The sequence below is a fragment of the Mauremys reevesii genome, linkage group 1, assembly GCF_016161935.1.
Source record: "Mauremys reevesii isolate NIE-2019 linkage group 1, ASM1616193v1, whole genome shotgun sequence".
NCBI classification, from domain to species: Eukaryota; Metazoa; Chordata; order Testudines; family Geoemydidae; genus Mauremys; species Mauremys reevesii.
In genome coordinates this window covers 233,280,885-233,302,469 of record NC_052623.1, presented here as the reverse complement: position 1 = coordinate 233,302,469, position 21,585 = coordinate 233,280,885, and the positions used below count along the sequence as shown (strand labels likewise).

At 45.4% G+C, this 21,585-nt stretch overlaps 1 protein-coding gene across 5 annotated transcripts in view; it reads left to right on the top strand.

Annotated features, from left to right (window-relative positions):
* The window catches only part of ETV6 (ETS variant transcription factor 6), a 189,485-nt gene that overhangs the window by 70,341 nt on the left and 97,559 nt on the right, over positions 1–21,585 (top strand). For 3 of the 5 annotated variants that reach the window (XM_039517775.1, XM_039517752.1, XM_039517745.1), the window contains exon 2: positions 4,934–5,063. In XM_039517775.1, the coding sequence (XP_039373709.1) occupies positions 5,027–5,063 (37 nt within the window). In that variant the 5' untranslated portion in view covers positions 4,934–5,026. Of the gene's footprint in view, positions 1–4,933; positions 5,064–5,385; positions 5,436–21,585 lie in introns of those variants that run through there. The other 2 variants (XM_039517761.1, XM_039517780.1) reach the window with 2 other exon arrangements.

Here is a 21,585-nt window from a genome sequence, read left to right as displayed (position 1 = left end):
TAAGCACATGCTTAAATCCATCCCTACCTAGTAGAGCACTTAAACACGTGCACAAGTTTAAATCTAGTGGACCTGAATTCACCATCTGCTTAAGGGCTGTCCTGAATAGAGATGTATCCCTAAAATAGTTAGCAAGCCTGATATTTGGTTGGATGTCCAAATACTGCTGGGTTCCCTCTCCTAACAGACTGGGGGACAGTGGAATAAACCCCAGAGATGGGGTATCCCTGAAGGGTCTTAATTAAAGAATTAATTTATTTTAATCGGTGTGAGGTTTCCCTGGAAACTTTCCTAGCTCACTGTGAGCTGAAGGGAAGCCTTCCAAAAGCCAAGACAGCAGGAATTGTGCCAACCTGTGCATCCTCCTCATGAGTTTATGGCTGCAGGCAAAATATTATGGAACTGTGATTTCAAAATTGTTTGTAGATTGCAATTATTTGAGGCTGATCATTTTGTCACTTGTGGGATTCGGTATTCCCAGTCTATCACAGCAGCTTGTGAATCTGGAATGTAATAGCACTTTGGTCTTTTATAGCACTCTTCACTAGCAATCTTCCCTTACAAACATTAATTAACGAAGCTGCATAGAATCAATGGAATTTGCCCGAGTTCATGCAGCAAGTCAGTGGCATAACTGGGTAACAGAACCATGCATTCTGATTCCCAATCTGGTCCTCTAACCACTACCCCACAGTCCCACCCGCTATAGGCTTTACTGCAAAGGGAAATACAAAATTAATTGATGACAAAACTATTTATTTCCCCCTAACTATAGCATCTGCCCCTTTTAAACCCTTACAGACCAGCTCTTCAGTTGGTGTAAATCGTTGTAACTCCAGTGACTTGAGGAGCTACACCAATTTATACCAGCTGAGGATGTGGCTGCATAACCTTAAAATGATGATACCTACTAAATTTCCATAGTTTGTTTTATTTTATAGATCCCATAGAGGAAAGTTAAGTAATTTTGGAGATGTGAAGATTTTAAATGCATCCTAAAATGGGATGGATTTAACAAACACATCCTGAAAGTGTGGCTCTAAAACCAATTCAGCAATCAAATATGACCGGCTGAAGCACAGGATTAGGGTAGGTCACAGAACTAGAACGATACTTGTTCCTTTCCCACTCTGTTGCTGACTCGCTGTGTGAACCTGGCCAAGTCGCTTATACCCTCACTTTCAAAGGAGCTGAGCAACTCTACCTGCTGCTGACTTGCTCGGCACCCCCTTTGGAAATCTGTCCAGTAGTAACTATGCAGTATTTAGGGAGAGCTGTATTTTCAGGATGCCTTTGTTAAGTCTGTTCCACTTTAGGATGCACTTGTTGTTCTTTTTTTTAAGGCATCTTAGCTCTGAAATTGCTTAGCTAATTTGGGCCTTAGTCTTTCTGTAACTCAGGATACCCATCTGTAAAATGGGTTTACCTAGAATCTTCAAAGTCTCTTTGATCTTTAGATTAAGGGTGCTATAGCAGACCATAGTATTGCTATGGGAGGAGATTTTCAAAGCCACAAATGAGAGCTGGGAGCCTACCTCCCATCTGAGCATTTGAAAATCTCCCCTGCAATTATGGCTGTTTCACAATCTGCTATTGTAGTCTGAGCTGTAATGGAAATATTGACTGTGACAAAATGATCAAGCCTACATTTTTTTCATAACGATTTTGATGTCTTTTCTACCTGTCCTGAATATTGGATGCCAGAAAACTTTGGATCAGATGCATTTACTTAGCAAGCTCTATGAAACTGCCCTTTTTGGTATAAATATTGTTTAAAGCACCATAGGCTAAATTATACCTCTAAGAGGTGGAGCTGTCCGGAGAGGAAGGGAGTGGCGGTTTGAGGCGTTATGGCTTCATATAGAACAGTACCTCCTGGGTGCTGAGGGAAATGCAGTGAGTACCTCCTGGGTGCTGAGGGTGCCTCTCTTCCCTCTAGAGCAGTGGTTTCCAGACTTTTCCCCCCAAGAATTCCTTTGGCTTCTTACTAAGGGTGCCAGATCCCTTTCATTTCTGGTACTACCAGAACACCCCCACCAGTCTAGGAACATCCCCGCCAGCATGACCTCACACATGGTGCATGTGAGATCATGCTGTGCAGAGGGCACTAATTTTGAAAGCAAGATGTGTCCTCCATGTGGCAAAAGTTCCGGAATGCTGTTCTGGCATATTCCGGCCCTGCCTCAAGTGACAGACCCTCCTCATAACCCATGGCGGGCCCCCAGGTGTCTGAGGACCCCACTTTGTGAACCACTGTTCTAGAGCAGTGGGTTTCAACCTTTTTTCATTTGCAGACTCCTAAAACATTTCAAATGGAGGTGCAGGCCCCTTTGGAAATCTTAGACATAGTACATCGACCCCGCGGTTCCTCAGACCACAGGTTGAAAACCACAGCTCTAATGCATCTGTGCAGGGATAGGCATCATTTTGGCCCTATTTCAGCAGGGTTCCTCTTTTTTATAAATATCTTTTTGCATGAACAAAATGGCAACCTGTAATGCAGTTCAGAACCGTGGATCATGGCAGGGAATGCTAGGAAGTGGTTGGTCTCATTTTCTACCAACTGTCCATTTGTTATGCATGTGCCAATTTTGAGAGGGAGCAAAGTGCCAGTGAAAGTGCAGAACTGCTCTGGAGTACTATGGCGGGGACCTCATTGGTATGTGAAGCACTGAATCAGCCATCTTTGGTTGCGGCATGAATACCAAAGCTGAACAGTCAAACTCCATGTCCAGCTTTGTCCACCAGCTTTTTTACCATGTCAGATATCCCCAGGGAAGAATGTCCCAGGTTTTTAACTAAAAACCTGGTGTGAATTTAATGTTGGTAAAAGGTAATGAAAGCCCTGGAGACAGTATTTCTCCACAGAACAGAGATAAGCCTGGGTTTTTTTCAGTAGAACCTTCTCAACATTGCTCTGCCAATATGCCTAAATCCAAAAGAGAAATTACATTGCCTGTAGGGGTCATTCATTCTCTGTGTACACTTGGTCCTTGGCCTTTCTGCTGAGTCCACCAGCAACGATGCTAAAGAATGTTAATTGTAATGGTGGTTTTTAGAATGTTGATTTTTGTTTATGGGGAATCTGGACTGAGACTAACAATGCATTTCATATGGACCACTGAGCAGCTAACCGATCTAGGTCAGATTGCCCTGGACTTGGTTTGAAGCCATGGCTACAAGGTGAAAGGCCCTACTCTCAATTCCCTTTGTTGTGTAGTGTCCCTTGGAATTTTCTCCTTTCATAGCTTTAATTTCTATTTGAATCATGTTGTCAGGAATAAGAAGGACTCTCATGTTCCATTTAGATTAGTTATAGTGCCAGCGTTCCAAACGTTCCATAGATGAGTGTAAGACTGTCATTCTGGTTCCATAGCATGCTATTGTTTGTAAAGGAAATAACTTTATTTTTCTTGCCGGTAAGTTTGTCCTTTTCCATTAGACAGACACTGTGGTAAGGGAGGAACTTGGTGGTGATAGCTTTTACTGCATCCCTACTGAAATTATGAAATGAGCGCGCATAGCTCCTTTTGTTCACATCCATGCTAGTTGTACTACCATCATCAAACTTGTCAGCACTCAGCACAGCGCTGGGAAATAGCACGTTGAACCAGCAGGGGAGTGTTCAGCAATGATTTCTGTGCTCCTGCAAATATTGTGGCTTAGTTTATTTACAAAGGGTATAATTTGAGTTGTGATTATAGTACATGTTTAGAATATGGAGGAATTTTCCCACCAGATCAGATCAAGTTTTGATCTTAGGTTTCTGCACAAACTTGTTAGGGAATAAAACCGAACGAACAAAAGATTGTGGAACTTACATGGCTTTTGCAAATCATCCCTCTGATAACTCTGCTTGTATGTTATATCCCTTTCTTCTGCTCTGTGTCTATCTTCTCTATTTTTAGACCTGATCTTGCTGTGTGATCCACATGGGCAGACTGCTCTGTCTGCATGGATGGGGCTCTGTGCAGGTACTACTGTCTACCTGCGTGAATCGCAATGCAGGACATGCTGTTCAGCACAGGGCCATATCTTACTCTGTGCATGTGTGTATGTATGTAGAGTGCCTAGTGCAATGGGCCCTTGATCTTAGCGGGACCTTTAGGCACTACCATAATACTGATACCATAATGAGGAGTAGTAATAATAGGAAACATCTTGTTTAACTGTGAGTTTTGTGCAATACTTAGATAAAAGTTACTGTACGTTTAAGAAAGTGGAAATGGCTCCTTTTATTATGCTGATTTCTTTTTTGTTTAGAAAAATGACTGCAGTCCTCTGAAGTAAATACAGAAGTGAACAGCAATATAATATGGTTCTCTATAGCAATGTAAATACTACAACATATCAACTAATTACTCAATTTTGGTAAAATGTTCTGAAGATTTAAAGTGCTAAATATTTAATAATTATGCCCAGAGCACTGCAGTATGCTGTTATGAGATGTAGTGCTTTGAGCATTTACTGTAGAACAGCACACACATATATATACACGTACACATACATACACCCCGCTATCAGATTTACATTGACTTGAAAATCCTCCCCATCTCTCCACCTCTATGTCATTTCCCCCTTCCTCCTTCAGAAAATTTCTGAGAAAACCCAGAGAAACTTATTGGGTCTTAGCAAGATGAAAACCATCACCTTGAAAACTCTCTCTAGTCCCTGGCTGCAATTTGCAAGCTTGGAACTTCCAGGGATTTGAATGTCACGCCTGCAGAGCTATAGAGCAAGTGGACAAACTGCACTGTGTGGTTCCCTAGCCAGTCGGGTGCATAATAAATGCTATTCGCCCCCACTACTCATACACACTTCCTTCCTTCCACCCACTTCCCCCTCCAGTCCCCTGTTTTAGTTTCACACCTCTGTTCCAAAGTTCACATTGTCCTCTCTCTCTCTCTCTCTCTCGCCTTCTTATTTTTAATAGCAGGAAAGAATTTCCTACACACCTCCAGCGAGCCCAGTAGTGAATTACCCTTCCTCATCACCACTACATGTCCCAGTGCCTCGAGCGATCAGGATGGAGGAAGACGCGATCAGACTGCCGGCACACCTGCGTGAGTGTTTGAGTGGTGGCTCACCTCTTGGATTGAGGAGGGAGGAGGAAGTGGTTATTCTGTAGAATGGGATGGGGGAACTCCGTGGTTAGACTTTGAGAAAGCACTAGCTGTTTATCTTTTAAAAACACTTTTTTTTTTGAACGAAGGAAATCGCTCAGAAACACAGCGAAAACGTGCTTTTCCCCACAGTATACGTTCATTACATGTGGCAGGAAAAATGTAGAGGACTGAATTCAACCATGACTTTCACTTCAGCAGAGTTACACCAGGGATAAATTTGACTCAGCAAGATCACCTTGGGTGGGATGAATCTCTCAGGGTTGGATCACTTGGTGATGTACTTTGGCTCTATGTCAATACTTCTGGCCGGTGAGTATTTTTGCACTAATGATAGTCCTCAGATTGTTTACTGGTCACAGTCAGCCTCTTCACTGCAGAGTACGAACACCTGCAGCTGTAAAGCCAGAGGAGTGAGGCTACCACGGTGCTCACCAGGGTGCTGCTAACACTGGGACCAAAACTGGAGTTGATGGTGGGGCCAGAGCCTCATCTCATTGAGGTCACTTGCTGGTTGCAGGGCAGGGCAGTGAGAGGTGAAACAGAGTGAAAAAAGAGCCAGTGGAATTTTTCTTGTTTACATACAATTATTAATTTGTTAAACACCACGTCCCCAGGTGCTTCGGCAAGACAGATAGTAACACTGTACTATAGTTGCCACTGGATTGATGTGGTGTGGGAATGACAAATGGAATTGAGATTTTTGGAGGGGAGGTAGTCCATGAGACAGTTCTTTTTCTTAAGAAATGTCCCCATTATCTTAAATGCCTGCCCTAAATCATCATTCAGGTGCATTCCTTTCCTCATCCCAGGGACAGAACCCAGTCTTTCAGTGCTTCTAGGGTCCTGGTCTTCCTCCCTTTTTGTTCCATGTTCACTCCAGGTATGTCCTAAACTTGCCCTTCATTCACATCACCTATTCCTATTGCATCTACAATAGCCACGAGTTTTTGCCTGTTGCTTCTTCCTGTGCTGCCATTCAGCCCAGGGATACTGTGTGATTAGCTTGCTGAAAAGAATGTGTGAACTGTCACTCAAATTCACTCCCATTCGACCAGCTGGCATGAAGATTTTCTTCTGCTAGGAAACTTTTGATCCAACTTTGATAGGGAAGTGTGTTTGGAATCCACAGGGCATCCCTACCATTACTACCTCACATTTCTATACCGGTCTGATTTGTTGTGGTGAAAAATCATTACAGATTATTCAATACATTTATTTGGAAGATTCTTCTACCATATCAGTCTGTCATATAGATTGTAAACTCCATGGATTTAGGGAACACATAGTCTTCCTTGTTCACCACATTGGAGACCAGAGTTTTGACTCTTAACAAATAGTTATTATTGACTTATGTACTATATTGCTGAAATTCCTTGATTTTTGGTGATGAATTCAGAGATATGAAGACCACAAGGGACCATTATGAACATCTAAACTAACCTCCAGCATAACTCAGACCACAGAATGTCACTTCATGATTTCTGCAGCTAGCCCATACTTTTTATTTGAGCTATAACACATCTTTTAGAAAGACATCCAGTTTTGATTTAAAGACTTTAAGTGTTGGAGAATCCACTGTATTCCTAGGTAAATTGTTCCAGTGACTAATTACTCTCACTGTTAAAAATGTGTGCCCTATTTCTAGTCTGAATTTGTATAGCTTCTACTTCCAACTATTGAATCTCATTATACCATTTTCCTGCTAGACATTATCAAAAGTCTCTTCCCCATGTAGGAACTTTTTAGACCCATGATAAAGGTTAAGGGGTAACTTTCTTGGTTAAACTATATATGTATAAATTGAGCTTTTGAACTCTGTCACTAGAATGCATGATTTCCAGACTTCAGATTATTCTTGTACCTCTTTTCTGAAACCTTTCCAGTTTAACATCCTTTTTAAAGTGGGAACAACAGAACTGGACATGGTATTCCAGTAATGGTCTTGACAGTGCTGTATACAGAGAGAACTAATCTTTCTGGACCTTGGGTAATAGGATTTAAATGGGATGTGGGACTGTAGCGAGGTCTAGACTCACCAGTGTGGCGCCTCCTGCTGGTCCTCTTGGGAATTAGCTTTTTTCCAGCATACAGAGCACCCTCTTCAGGCCGGTGTCTCGCCTGCTGCTGGCCCCGTGTCCCTCCCAGATCCCAGTGCCTCTTTACCTCAGGGCTCTGCCCCAGCAGTACCCCCACTCTCTGGGTCTTTCTTCCCAGGGGAACCCCCAACCTTCTAAGCCCACCTTGCCTCAGTGGCTACTGCCAGTCATCATCTAGCCCCCCTGCTCACTGGGACAAACTGCAGTCTGTCATGGCCCTCATCATTGGCAAGGAGGTTGGATCAGCTGCCTTTGCCTGTTCCCAGGCTGCACCCCTGTAGCCCCAGTACCTTTGAGGGGCCTTCAACAAGGCCTGCAGCCTGGGGGTTTACCAGGCAGGAACACCTCAGCTACCTTGCTCCCAGGCAGCTAGCCCTTTCCACTCCAGGGCTAGAGTGAGACTCCTTTAGCTCCTAGCCCCCAGCCCTCTTATCAGGGACAGCTGGGCCCTAATTAAGCTGGCCACACCTGTGGTCAGCTACTCCTTCAGCTGCTTTCACTCCTTTTCCCAGCCACAGCCCTCTGTAGGACTGCTTTCAACCCCTGTTCTGTGGGAGTGGGGCAGCTGCCCCACTACAGAGACTAAGGGTTAATAATTCCTGCTGGCTCCTCTTCTATTAACTAAAGATAGATCCAAATATTGTATCTTAGATCCAAAGCTGGACTTTCCTCAAAACTTAGGTAGGGTAGTTTGAATTGGGCATTTAATTCAGTCCATAATAGAAATAAGGGCTAGTTGTGACATTCAAATCCAGATCATGGTTTGGGTCTATCTTTGCTTTTAATCTTTAGCGCCTGGCTGAGATTCAATAGGTGATGATCTTCCCCAAACCCACTCCCCCTTCATACGTTATTTCTGAAGGCAACAGGGAGATCTGGTACAGTTCTCATGTCACAGCCACTGAACAGAACTATTCCCATAGCATAGTCTAATGACTCTTAGCAAAATGCAGTTAGAGCCCTGTTCTAGCCGTAACAGACAAATTAATAGGGCTATTTTCTGCTTTCATTTACACTCCTAGCAAACCAGTGGGGTTCAATAGTGTAGCATGGGTATTACTGTGAGCAAAATTTGCCCTAGGGATTGGGTTTGCCTTCTTGCTGCACTGGAATAGGCTCAAATATATTCTGCAATTGAAGGGAGAAGCTAGAACTGGAAAAGGAATGTCCTTGATTATTATGAAATGGACTCCCTGGATTTAGACAGAGTGTTTTATGCCTTTCTATAATAATGCCTCTATTTTAATTGTTAAGAGTACTCTTAAGGCAGTAACAGCCAATAGCACCAGGACAATTAAGGCAGTAATTTCCTCCAACGCTGTAAATCAGTCCCAAGTGTTTGGTGAGCAAATGGGCTTCAGACAGGCGACAGGGAGAGGATTTGCTCCAGGAACTGAAGTGAGGGGAGTAAGAGTGGGGAAGGGGAAGGAGTAGAGTGCAACTTCCTCTCCACTACAAGTATAGGGAGAGCTCCCTTGCCTCTGCGTTTGGTGCTGTTGAAAATCTAGGGAGAGCCCCCTCTGCCCTGGCTGGTGTGGAGAGCTCCCCCTATCATTTCAATCTACTGTAAACCCTGATTTGCTCTCCCTCTCTGACCATCTACCCTCATCCCAATAATATGGAAGCACTGTGTAATAAAACTTAATTTTGTACTGTGAGGGTCCGAAATCCTTTCTCCAAAAAATACATTCTTCCCTACAAGACTTTTGTTCTAGGCATCCAAACATATCCCTGCCATCTAATACTCATAATAGTCCCCCTAACTTCTGCCTTTCTGTTGCCAGCTGCTATTATGGCATTGCCGGCCACCCATCAGCAAGGAGGGTAGAAGACCGGGTGTCCCCCACCACTAGAATTAATGTCATGCCAGGGCTCAAGCTGCTGGTAGACCCAGAGAATGGTGTATTTGCTAGTTTCCCCTGTGTCCTCACCATCTTTTGGCAGATCGAACATGCCACTGTGACAGATGTGACACTATTCTGGACAAACCTTATTGAAAAAGTTGATGTATCATTGTTGGCCAGGGATTGTATGTAATCCCTTGGGGGAGGAGGGACCAGAGCCCTCCAGGAACTAAGAACAGTGGTGGGTGGTTGGTCAGATTCACTCAGGTTGTAACACCTCCAGAGAGCTACCTGCACCTGGAGAGAGGCTCAGATATACTGGTTCATACTGGATTCTCCAAGGACCAACAAACAAAGAAAGGAATTTTGGTTAAATAGCCTGAAATAAAACTGACGTGGGGCCTTCTTTCTGATCCTGCAAATGGACAGGGCTTCTGTCCAACAGGGCCCCAATCCTTAGGGAAGGGTTGGAAGGATTTGGCCTACCGAGGTCCCATAAGGCTGAGGGTGCTTGTTGTGAACTAATAGCTATAATAAAATTACTGAAAAACGCTTTGGTGATGATAACCACCGAGAGCCCTTCTTGGAGTGAGGGGGTGATCCCTGGTAAGTTTATTAGCACACATGTTGGTTCTTTTATTGTTTTTCAAATGTTTTCTCAGTAATGCTTTCACCTTAAGAATAAAAGTGCTGGCTTAGAAAGATCCCTGTGGTAACCCACCTGTTTACCATCTCTGAGGAGAAAAGCAAAGCAGGCCTGCTTAGGCAGTCTGACTTTGCTGGGGAATTCACAGTATAGGCAGGGAACTGTGCAGCCTGGAAATTCCCTGGCCAGGAGTAAGACAGACGTGTGTCTCCACCCAACAGAGGTGACCGCTGAAGAGCTGGAAGCCTAGAGTGGGTGTCCTTGCTGGACCATGGAGGGAGAATACAGGTGCAGTTACCCTGAAATATGACAGTCAACTCTGCAGTTTGTGTTTTCTCTATCAGCCTGCAGAGCTGATGGAGAGAAAGGGTGGTCCAGTTGTTAGTGAGTGCTTTTGGGCTGTGGAAGACCTCGATTCAATTTCCTTCTCTGTCACAGACTCCTTGTGTGATGTTGGGCAAATTGTGTAGTCTCTATGTACTTCAGTTCCCCATCAGTAAAATGTGGCCAATAGCACTTCCCTACCTCACAGAGTGTTATGAGGATAAATACATTAAATACTTTGAAGCACTCAGATATTGTGGTAATGGGGGCCTAATAAGTACTTAGATAAATAGATATCCTGGAGGTACTTGCAAATCCCTTTTCTGCCCCGAGGGATGTCACAAAAATCCAGTTTCTCTGCATTCTGTGTTTAAAAGGGCTCCCCTTCCTGTCTGGTACAATGCCATTTAGTGCTGTCTTCCTGCACTTTGGTGAGTGGTTCTTGAGCTGGACAAAGTGTAAAACAGAGTACTTAAGAGAAGAGATGGGTCAGAAAACCTTTCCCTTATGTATATCATTATGCACTGAAACACAGGCAAACATCTTATAAAGGAGCTTTTCATTTTTTTTTGTACCATGCAAGAATAAAATGGCTATTTTGCCTTCTTCTCCACATCGTCAGCAATGACTGCTGTGGTGGAATGTTCTAAACCTGCCATCATTCTCTTTGTACCCCTTTGGATATAGAGTTTCTACAGCACGAAGCATAGAAATATTGAAGCTATAGAAGGAAAGGAACTGTTAACATCTTCTAGCCCATCCCCTTGTTCCCTGTTGTACCTGCTCTACTACTTTCTGCAGTCTAGTTTTAATCTTCAAAGGGTTTTCCCTCCTTCCCTTAAGAGGCTATTTCAGAGGCTAATAAGTTACAATCTATCACGGGTCGGCAACCTCTGGCACGCGGCTCGCCAGGGTAAGCACCCTGGTGGGCCGGGCCAGTTTGTTTATCTGCTGCGTCGGCAGGTTCAGCCGATTGTGGCTCCCACTGGCCATGGTTCGCCGTCCCAGGCCAATGGGGGCAGCGGGAAGCTCCACGGGCCGAGGGATGTGCTGGCCGTGGCTTCCCACCTCCCCCATTGGCCTGGGATGGCGAACCGCGGCCAGTGGGAGCCACGATTGGCCGAACCTGCCAACGCGGCAGATAAACAAACTGGCCCAGCCCGCCAGGATGCCAGAGGTTGCCGACCCCTGATCTAATAGGTCACACTGTCAAGAGGTTCCTCCTGACACTTCATAGTTAGACCCACCTTACACAGTTCTGCTCTGTTCTTCATGTTTATGTCTTTCATATGTTTGGAGATGATATGTCTCCCATCTTAGTGAGGCAAATTGTACATATTTATCTCTTTTGAAAGTCATGAATCAATCATTCATGCCCCCTGTTTGTTGTTGTCACTTTTCTCAGAACTCCCAACAACTTGTCTGGTATTGCGATGCTCAGAACTGAACACAATATTCGAGGTGCTGTCATACCAAAACCAGGTAGAGAGGAACTCTGACATCCATGCTCCATAATGCAAAGCATTCTCTTTATTGGGTGGTGGGAGAAGAGAGGCTTTTAGAATAGTTGGGGTCTATTCATCAGAGCTGCCCAGTACCTGCCATTCCAACATACTTCAAAAGCAGTTGCAGGTACTCTGCGCTCTTCAGTTTCCAGCCTTTGGTGTTTTTTAGGGTCCGATTGGCTCTGATGAGCTTCAGCGCTTTTTAACAGTAGTAGTATTGTACAGCATTGAAACATGTCCATCTTCAGCCAGTGAGGTTGCTTGCTTCTTTAAACATGCCGGTGGTCCCTTGCTGTAGCAGTAATAATAGACTGTTCCATTGCCCCTGTGGATAGGAGAGAGGGGTCACTAACTTTAATTCTCTACAATGAAAATATTAATGAGAAGTATTTAAATATCAGGAAGTGCATTGTATGCACCCAGTTCATCTCTCTTTGCATGAGTAGTTGAATTCTTGATTCAGATGAGACCAAACCATTTGCTTTTGCATGGTTATGAACTCCTTATCGTCTCACCCAAATTGCCCATATGATGTCACCACTCTGTGAAAAGAGGCTTTGCATGATCTGTTTATTAACTAAGCCATAAGGTGTGGTGATGAGTAATACATTTAAAGGGCTGCTGGGTCAGGTATATACTGAAGCAAAGCTGAGGCATTTACCAGATCTCAAATCCGTTTATTGTGAGTGTCCTACTACTGACCACTCATATGCATCATTTGTTTTTAAGAACAACTGATTCAGTTTTAATTTTTTTTTTTAAGGAAAGCAGGAAACAATTAGGAGATGGGTGAGAGACTGTCACAGTTTCATGGGATCCATTTTTCTATGTAATGTCTATTAATTATGTTTCTCTATTTATTAATCTGTTGGCACCTGTTAATTATTCTACAATTTTGGCTAGCGGTTGGAAAAGCCAATTCCAAGTGTTAGACGTATGGTTATTTAGTGACTAGAATCTTCAGTGCATTGCACTGTAAGTATATAGAAAGAAAGGAAGAAAAAAAGAAAAAGAAAACCCTTCACCCTAAGCCATATTTAGAGCAATAAAAATATTTGCTTTGAAAGGATCCTTGTGGAACAAAACTGGTTGACGCACATTCCCAGTGAAATAAAATAAAAGCTACATACAAGACAAAGGGGTTTTGAGAGATGCCCAGAATGTTAAATTAATGACTCTGGAACTAAGCCTGGTCTCACTGAAATTAGTGATTAAACTCCTATTGATTTCAACCGGACTTAGATGTGACCCTTTGTGTAATCTTTCTCTGCCATGTGCTGATTGGCTGGTTTGCCCATTCCCTCATAGCCACTTAATCTCAGCCTGGCTCCACATCTGCTCCTTGTACACGCCTACACTCCTCTGCCCTGTCTTCCTTATACGCTTTCCTTTCATGGCCCCTTTCCCATCATTTCTCTGTCTGTTTAGCTAACCCACTTCTAACTAAACTTCAACCCACGCCAAAGAAAAAAGTCCTGGCATTACCATGACTTTTGATGCCATCGCTTTGTTCATTGTGTTAGACCCCTGCCCCCACCCAGTTGGCTAGTTAGATTGTAAATTCTCTGGGGCAGGGACTTTGTACTATTCAGTGGTTATACAGTGCCTCGCAGAATGGGGCCACAAGTTTGGCTGGCCCCTAAGCACTGCTGTACTAAACATGATGAATAATTTATTGGAGAAGGAATATGTTTTAGTGATTAGCTCATGGGATTAGGAGTCAGGGGCTCCTGGGCTCTATTTCTGGTGCTGCTGTTGAGCCCCCCAGGCTATATCTACACTGCAGTGTAAACCCAGTTCTGTGGGGCCCGGGCCTGGTGGGGACTCGTTTCCAAGCCTATGCTTGAGTGTCCACAGTGCATTGTAAACCTGGGTTTACAATTGCAGGACCTGGATCTTACAGCCATTCTAATGAATCCATACTGGGCTACGCAGACCTTTTGGGTCAGGTCTTCAGCTTGTCCTGTGACCACACTGCAAAATGATAGGGCTTGAGCCAGAGTCACAGAAGGACTCAGGCTGTAAGTAACCCACCCACCCTCTAGCAGGGTCCTAGGTCACAGGTACTGAGTGCTTGCTGACCGGAGCCAGACTGATTTGTGTGTGGATGGAAGTGGGGCTTGGGCTCAAGCCTGATTCAGAGCCTGGCTCAGTGTGTAATTTAGCATAGACATCCCCCTGGAAATTAAGTGATTTAACCAAGAAGGCTCTGTGCTTCATTTTCCCCATTTGTAAAACGAGGATTATACTGTAGCTCACACAGGGATAGATTTTCAAAGGCCCAAATGGCAGTTAGACGCCCAACTGAGTTTGAAAATCTCCCCCAGGTCTGAGGTGAGACTTGATTAATATTTGTCAAGTGCTTTGTAAAAGGCACTGTAGACTGAAGAGTAGTAGTATCATAGGGCTTTGTCATACAGTACTTGTTTAGGTAATAAAAACGATACATTTAACGTTTACAAAAAATAACAGAATATTGTTTAGGCAGCTATGCTACTGTTTTGCACTTCTCTCTGCCAGTTTCAAAACACTGGACAGATATAAATGAATGAAACCACACAACTACCCTCAGACATAGGAGGAATAAAGCTCTGAAAAATAAAGAGAAAAAGGCAGTGTTTTATTGCTCTCCTGTAGGAATGGCAGCGCTAAATCAATATGGAAGAGATGCAAAGAGAGACATTTAATTTGCAACAAGCTTAGCAGGGCAGCTCTTTGCTAGGGTTGAGCAAGACTTCATTATTGGCCCAGTTGGGAAAGCTGTGACCTATGGACCAGGAAGATCTTCATTTGAGTTTCCTCTGGAGTAACATGTGGACATGGGTAGTGAGTTAAACCACCTTGCCACTGGGGACGCCACCAAGGGCCTGATCCAGTGCCCATTTATGTGTGTCACCATTGACTTAAATGGGCGCAGAAGTGAACCCCAAATTGGTTCCATCTCTTCTAGTATTGGCCACCAGGGCAGATGCATCACGATTAAAATTTAAAAAATTGGGGTTGGAAGGCGTTGTGAGCAGGCTTCTGCTGTTCAAGCAAGTAGTTTGCAAATACACATTGTTGTTGTCTCGCGTGCTTGTGACACAAACCCAGTTAATGCTGTGGTTATCCAAACTGAAATGCATAGAAAGACACATGCCATCTTCTCTACCCTCTCGGCCCACTGGGAGCTCACAGGGCAAAGTTGGGAGGGGATAGGAGCACAGACAACTGGCTGCTCAGGACCAGTGGTGCCATGCCAGTCTATTGCACACGGACGGTCTCACCACTGAGTTTTTAGTCTTTTAAAAGCACACATGCACACACAAATCTCTCTTCACAGAGGAAAGAGGGTGTTGTCACTTTAATTTGGGATTCAAGCAGTTCGCTTGTGGAATTCCCCTAGAAAGTGTGAGGAAAAATCAGAAGCAAAAGCAGCAGGACATTTATGGTATTACTGGGCTTAAAGCATTTTTAGCCTTGTTTTAAAGCGATGATGTCAAGTTCAGTGAAACCTAAAATTAACTTGTTCTTCCCCTTCCACCCTCATATGTCTCTGTATATTTTTTACATTTGTGTTTTATAAAACAAATGCTTCAGGCCTCATTTTTTCTGAAGAAAAATTCAGTGTCAGCAGCTCAACACTCCCAAATAACCTTATAATGAAAAAAGAAACAAGAAACTGTGTGTAAGCCATGACTAAGGGATCCTTCAACAACAAACCAGCGTGTGGTAAGGAACCCTTCAATAACAATAAAGCACACATGCTATGGCCACCCGTCAATAACAAATTACTTGTGTTATGAGCAGCCTTACAAGGTCAAATGAGCATGCACTGCCCAGCACTCACAAGCAGCTGTATAATAACAAACTAATGCACGCATGATATATGCAGACAGGACAATCCATGAGGATGAACCAAACTCCAGTATCAAGGTTTCAAGGGTTAATATTCATAATTGAGCTTTTAAAAGTTATGCAGAATATCTTACGTGTCCTTTTTAATGGTTGGGTTTATTTCTGCCGTATACCTGTACAGCCCCCATCTCCATAGCATCGGAGCGCCTCACAAGTATTAATGTATGTAACATAGAACTACGAGGCTGAGAGGCATTATTGTCTCCTTTTTACAGATGGGGAACTGAAGAGCAGAAGCATTCAGTGACTTACCCAAGGTCACATGGGAACTCTATAGTTGAGCTGAACCCATATCTCCTGAGTTCCAGTCCACTGCCTTTACCCGGAGACTATTCTTCCCCAGTCCCTTTCCAAAAATGTACGCTAGGCAAGAGCTTACGCACAACAGCTGAACACACAGCATCGTCCTTTTACGTAGCTGTGGCTTTTCAATCGGGTGGTGCCAGCAATGTGGGGGCAGCAGTGGAGGGTACAGTTGGTGCCTGGCCCTTCCACTCCTGCTTGGTACATTAGCCAGCAGTGAAGCAATTAAATGAAAGTTTAGAAAATGCACACAAAGTTCCCAGTTCTATCCTCAGCTGCCTGCACACAATTCCCATTCAAGTTAGTGGGCTTCTACACATGTCTGTGAGGGGAGAATTTCTCCTGTGGTGCTTGAGGCTGACATTAACCGCTTTGAATGTAGGTTTTGCTTTATGCAGACCCAGCGGTGCCTGTAAAACGCCTGCAATTCATGTTTAAAAAAAAATCTGAACATATGAGTCATTCATCCTATAGAACTGGGCTGTAGTTTATGGTGTTGCAGGTTAATAAATAGCCACTAATGGCTGGGCTTTCCAGAGTCGGAGCGCCAGGGATAGTCACTTGGCACCACTTCTTTGCTTGTGAATCTTTTAAAAAAATTTAAGACGGGGCTAGCACTGACCTGACAGGTTGATTACATTTGTTTAGTGCATATGCCTGACAGGCAGGGGCGGCTCTAGACACCAGCGCGCCAAGCAGGCGCTAGCGGGCGCCTTCCGGGCGGCATTTGGGGAGTGGCTGGAGCTTCGGCCCCGGCGGCCTGCTGGTGGCCCTGGAGGACCGACCCGCGGCCGCGACTGCGCGGGGCGCGCCTTCCTGCGGCCGCCCCTCCCTCCCCGGCTCCGGCTCAGCTCCCGTCCGCCGCTCCGCCGCGGCACCGGCCGGGCTGCCGGCAGCGCGCCGCCGGGGAGCGGGAGCGAGCGGAGGGGGGGACGAGCGAACGGCGAAGGAGCGGCGGCGCGGCGCTCCCAGGGCCGAGCGCTCCCGCCGCCCCGCCAACCTGCTGACAGGGTTCAATCTCTGTACACTCATCCACTGAAAGCTAGGCCTGCCTCGCATTTACAGCAGGGTCAAGCAGGTGTCCAACACTTAAATAGAATAGAAAATGGAAATTCTGAATTAAGACCAGTTGCATTAAATGTGTCCATTCTGGTGAGCAGCTGAACCCAAAGCAACAAACTCTTTCCTGCTTGAATTTGAAGCACGCCGGCTTTGTCCAGGAGGTTTTGCAGCAGTAGAAGGAGGGCCTGATGGAATCCTTCTTCCCTGAGGCTGTAGTAAATTGCTCCCAACCACTACTGCTGTTTTTGACTCAGAGGCAGCTAAGCCCTTGCCATATGGGGGTTTGGCCAGTGGATCCTTGTAGCTGCAGCTCCACTGGGCAGGTCTTATTTATTATTTGTGTTTCACACCTAAGAAGACATGGACCTTTCTCCTAAGAGCAAACAATCCCCTAGCTGGCCCTCACCCTATCCCAGCCCTGTAGCATACTGACGGTGTGGAACCCCTGTGCAGGCTGCTCAGTGGAATGGCACTGGTTCCACTGCCTGTTGGATGGGGGGGGGGGAGGTAGAAGCAAGGAATAGGGGACACATTTTTAAACACAATTAGCTGATACAAAACTGTACCCAGTTTGTCTTGATCTGCACTAACTGGTCAGTCGTAGTCACTGTGTATGTTAACTCGGCTCTCTACCATAGTGATTAATTGTGATGACATTTTCTAGTGAAGATATGCCCTAAGTGCATGAATAGTTGGGAAGGAGATGCTGTGTGGTTAAGGAATGGTGCTGCATGTACTAGAGAAAGACGCAGGGTGGGAGAGGTTTAAACTTATTAATGAGTTCTCAGCACTTTTCTCTTTCAGTGCTTTGGAAGGATTTTATGTTTCCCTCAGGTGTCTTAAAGGCTTCTAGCTTGCAGTGCAGACCTCCCAGTGGGGCTGTGACCTGGTCAGAAGCACTGACTCTTTTTATTTTAAACCCACCAGCAACAAAAATACACAGTATATTTTTGAAGGGAAATTTCCTTTTTGGGTTTTTGTGCCTCTGAAAGAATTTCCGATGTAGGCAGACAGTAATTCCCAGCTACATGCTTCCTGATAAGGAAGCAGTTTCAATAAATGCAGCTAAAAATAACTACCTTTTTATTTTAAAATACTTCGAGAGCTTTGTTTACCCTTTCTTTCTGTTTGCTGAAAGAGGGGTTGGCTTAGGATCAGAGTTTCAGGTTTGTCACCTTTGGGCTCCATAGAGCTACAACTTCAGATTCTAATTGCATTGACTGAGTCTTTTATCTTTACAAGGCAGATAAATTGAGCGATGTGAAGTTTAGAAGGTGTGTGCGTCCATCTTTTGCACAAGATCTTATAAACCAATGTTCAGTCACCGTTGCATGGGGGACATTGAAGACCCCAGGGCACTTTTCACACAAGCAGACGTTTGTCCAGTGTTTTGAGGAAAACTCATCCTGCCTTTGCTGTGTGCTGGGTTAAGCTCCAGAGGTGGCTGAATTTTGGTGCACCTGTATGTATATAGTTTCTTAAAGTGCTTCATGGTCTTTCAGAATGAATGACACTATACAAATGTCCATTCTTTTTATGTATTATGGTGGTGCCACATAGTGACTCCATAGTTCTGGCTTAAATAGGCTTAAAATTGGGCGTTCATTCCTGTTTTGTTCAGGGCTGCCCGGGGCGGGGGCAAGTGGGGCAATTTGCCCCAGGCCCTGGGCCCTGCAGGGGCCCCGTGAGCCCTGGCCCAGCAGCGGTCCAGGTCTTCGGCGGCATTTCGGCGGCGGGGGGCCCTTCAGTGCTGCCGAAGACTCGGAGCGACTGAAGGGTCCCCCCACCGCCGAAATACCGCCAAAGACCCGGACCGCCGCCGGGTGAGTACAAGCGCTGCAGCTCCCTGGCTTTGCCCCAGGCCCCCTGAATCCTCTGGACGGCCCTGGTTTTGTTCTAAAAGTTGGTTTCCGATTGGTGTGGAATTTTGCAGAGTTAATTTTTAGGCCTTTTGAATTTCTCGTCTAGTTTTTGTTTGGTTTCTCTTCATAATTTTTAATGGGAAGTCTGTGAACTTGTGCTCTGGGTGAAATTTGTCCACAGCAATACTACTTTTATTGTTGACCAATATATCTTATCAAACATTGTCTGTCTACACAAAACTTGATAGAGAGGGGACCCTAAGTAAATCTGATGCAATAGGTAACTTTAAAAAAAAACAAAATCTTTTTTAAAGTTGGATTTAGGGTCACTTTTACATATTGTTCACAGGGGCGGCTCTAGACACCAGCGCGCCAAGCAGGCGCTTGGGGCGGCCGTTTCCCGGGGGGGCGGCATTTGGCTCTGGTGGAGCTCCCGCCGGCATGCCTGCGGCAGGTCCACCGGAGCCCGGGACGAGCGGACCTGCCGCAGGCATGACTGCGGCGGGTCCCGTCTTCCCGCGGCTCCGGTTGAGCTCCCGCAGGCATGACTGCGGCAGGTCTGCTGGTCCCGGGCTCCGGTGGACCTGCCGCAGGCATGCCGGCGGGAGCTCAACCGGAGCCGCGGGAAGAGGGGACCCGCCGCGGGACCGGGGAAGGGCGGCGCAGCGCTCCGCGCTGCTTGGGGCAGCCTACTGTCTAGAGCCGCCCCTGATTGTTCATGTTATGACTGAAAATGTCTGGACTGTGCACACAAACTTTATTGTTTTATGGAGGTTGGGCCCACATGAAACCATCTCCATCAGGAGCTACACTTCACTGTCAGATTTTATCCTACACTAGAGAAGGGTTCACGTTGTGCTGCTGACACAGGAGGGCTCATGTGCGGCTGTTGATGGATAAAATATAATCTGTCAGCAGCTGCACTTCTACAGCCCTCCCACCTCCCCTTTAAGCATTAAGAAAACCTAGGAAATTAATACAGAAAAAACTTTCCTGTGAAGAAGTTAAAGCTGCTACACACAACATACCAGACACAAACCAACAGAAATGAAGTGAAAAGTTAAGCCACTTTAACAGCACATACCTTCCACTTACTCCACCTGCGAATAATTTACCATACGCACTACTACTCTACACCGCAGACCATGCAGTGCAACCTTAACTCTGCCCAACTGGGGATACCAACCTTACATCACCCCCTTATACTGCCCTTCTGCTCACAACCCTGTACCAAAATACCTTCTCCCACCACAACCAGCTACTACATCAAACATCCACAACTGCTAGTGTTGTTGGGAAAATAATCTGGTCAAGGGGTGCATGCAGGAAGGGAATTAAAGGGGAGCACAGTTAAGGAATGGAAGGGGTCAGACCTATGGGATCATCCTGCTCATCCCACTAGTAAAGCAGGGTTGTTCCCTACAGCCACATACCGATTCACCAGACTAAGACTTCACCTGCACTGGTCAGCACCATTCTAATTTCTCCTTTCCCTGCAGCCCGCAGATAGCGATGGAGGGGAGGGGTAGTGAGGGGTGTTGGCCAAGTATCAGTGGCAAAATCCTGAAGCATATCTTGGAGTGCTTTGTCTGGTCTAGTTCTTCATAGACCGGACTAAAGAGAGGTGCGTGACTCTTTCCTTTCCCTTGTTTATTTCAGGAGGTAAGCCATAAGTACTGGCTTTGATGGACTCAGCATTGACTGGGTGCTTTTGTACCCCTTTTGCAATACACAGTACACTTGCTGCATTAAATAGTAGTGGCAAAGCCATTGGTAAGACTTCCTAGGCTCTGTGACTGAGGGTTAAATGAGCAGTTCCAACAGGTTCATCCAGCAGCGACTAGATCAAATAATTTCCCTTCTCCTCCCCCTCAGCTACTTCACAGGATATCATGACTTGTGGCCAACTCCTACCCAAAAAGGCATTCAGCTGCTGTCAGAGCCCCTCCTTTTGGCCTGTTGGTCCTGCTCTGGGCTGGCCCGGAGCCCAACAGATTGCACAAGGGTGCAGCTGCTGGTAGCTCCCTCCTTGACCTCAGCCTTCTTTATTCACTGAAATGCCATCCAAGGGCTGAGCACTTGTCCCTTTAGACAAGTTCCTCATGTAACCTGTTGAGAATATAGTCTATTTAAAAAAAAAATACCTGAAGCTTTTTACCTTCTGGCTCCTGTGCTTTGGGGCTGCACAGAGTAGGCTGATCTGCATGTACAGGCCATATCGTGCCTCCTCAACCGGCCCATGGAACATGCACAATTAATACGGTATTAATTAATTATGGGGAGAAGCTGCTGCTGGCACGAGAACCAAGGCTTCCAGTTCATAAAGTGAATGCTTTGATGCTGAGCTTTAAAGAATATTTCCATCAGCTCAAGCCAGCAGAAAGATCCTGTGATATTTAAACCTTCCCTCCTTTCAGACTCCAGAGTTCAGAGTCCTGCTACCCTGGGAACAAAAAAAAAGGGTGGGGGGGGGGGGAGAAGGGGTGTTTTGCAAAAACACAGTGGAGGATGTTAGCCGGTGCTGAAAACATTTATGCTGGACTGGGAATGGGAGTAGGGGTTGGTGCTGCAGCCCTAGTGTAGTGGAAATAGATACCTGCTGAATGAAAATAGAGGGTGAAATCCTGGCCCATTGAAATCAATGGGAGTTTTGCCATTCAGTGGGGCCAGGATGTTACCCAGAATTCTTCACTTCCCTGCATAACTGCTGCTTTAGACAATGACTGTGGGAAGAAAGGTCCCATGGGTCTTGCACAATATTCAGAAGAATTTCTCTCTTCCATATTGCAGAAGGAAGTAGCCCTGGTTCAGGCAGGTCCACAAACCAATTACTCATTTCAGTTCTGCCACTTAGTGTGGCCTAAAGGATTTCCTGATGGTGGAAATCTCCCTTGATGTATGAAGGTTCCTCCTTCCTGCT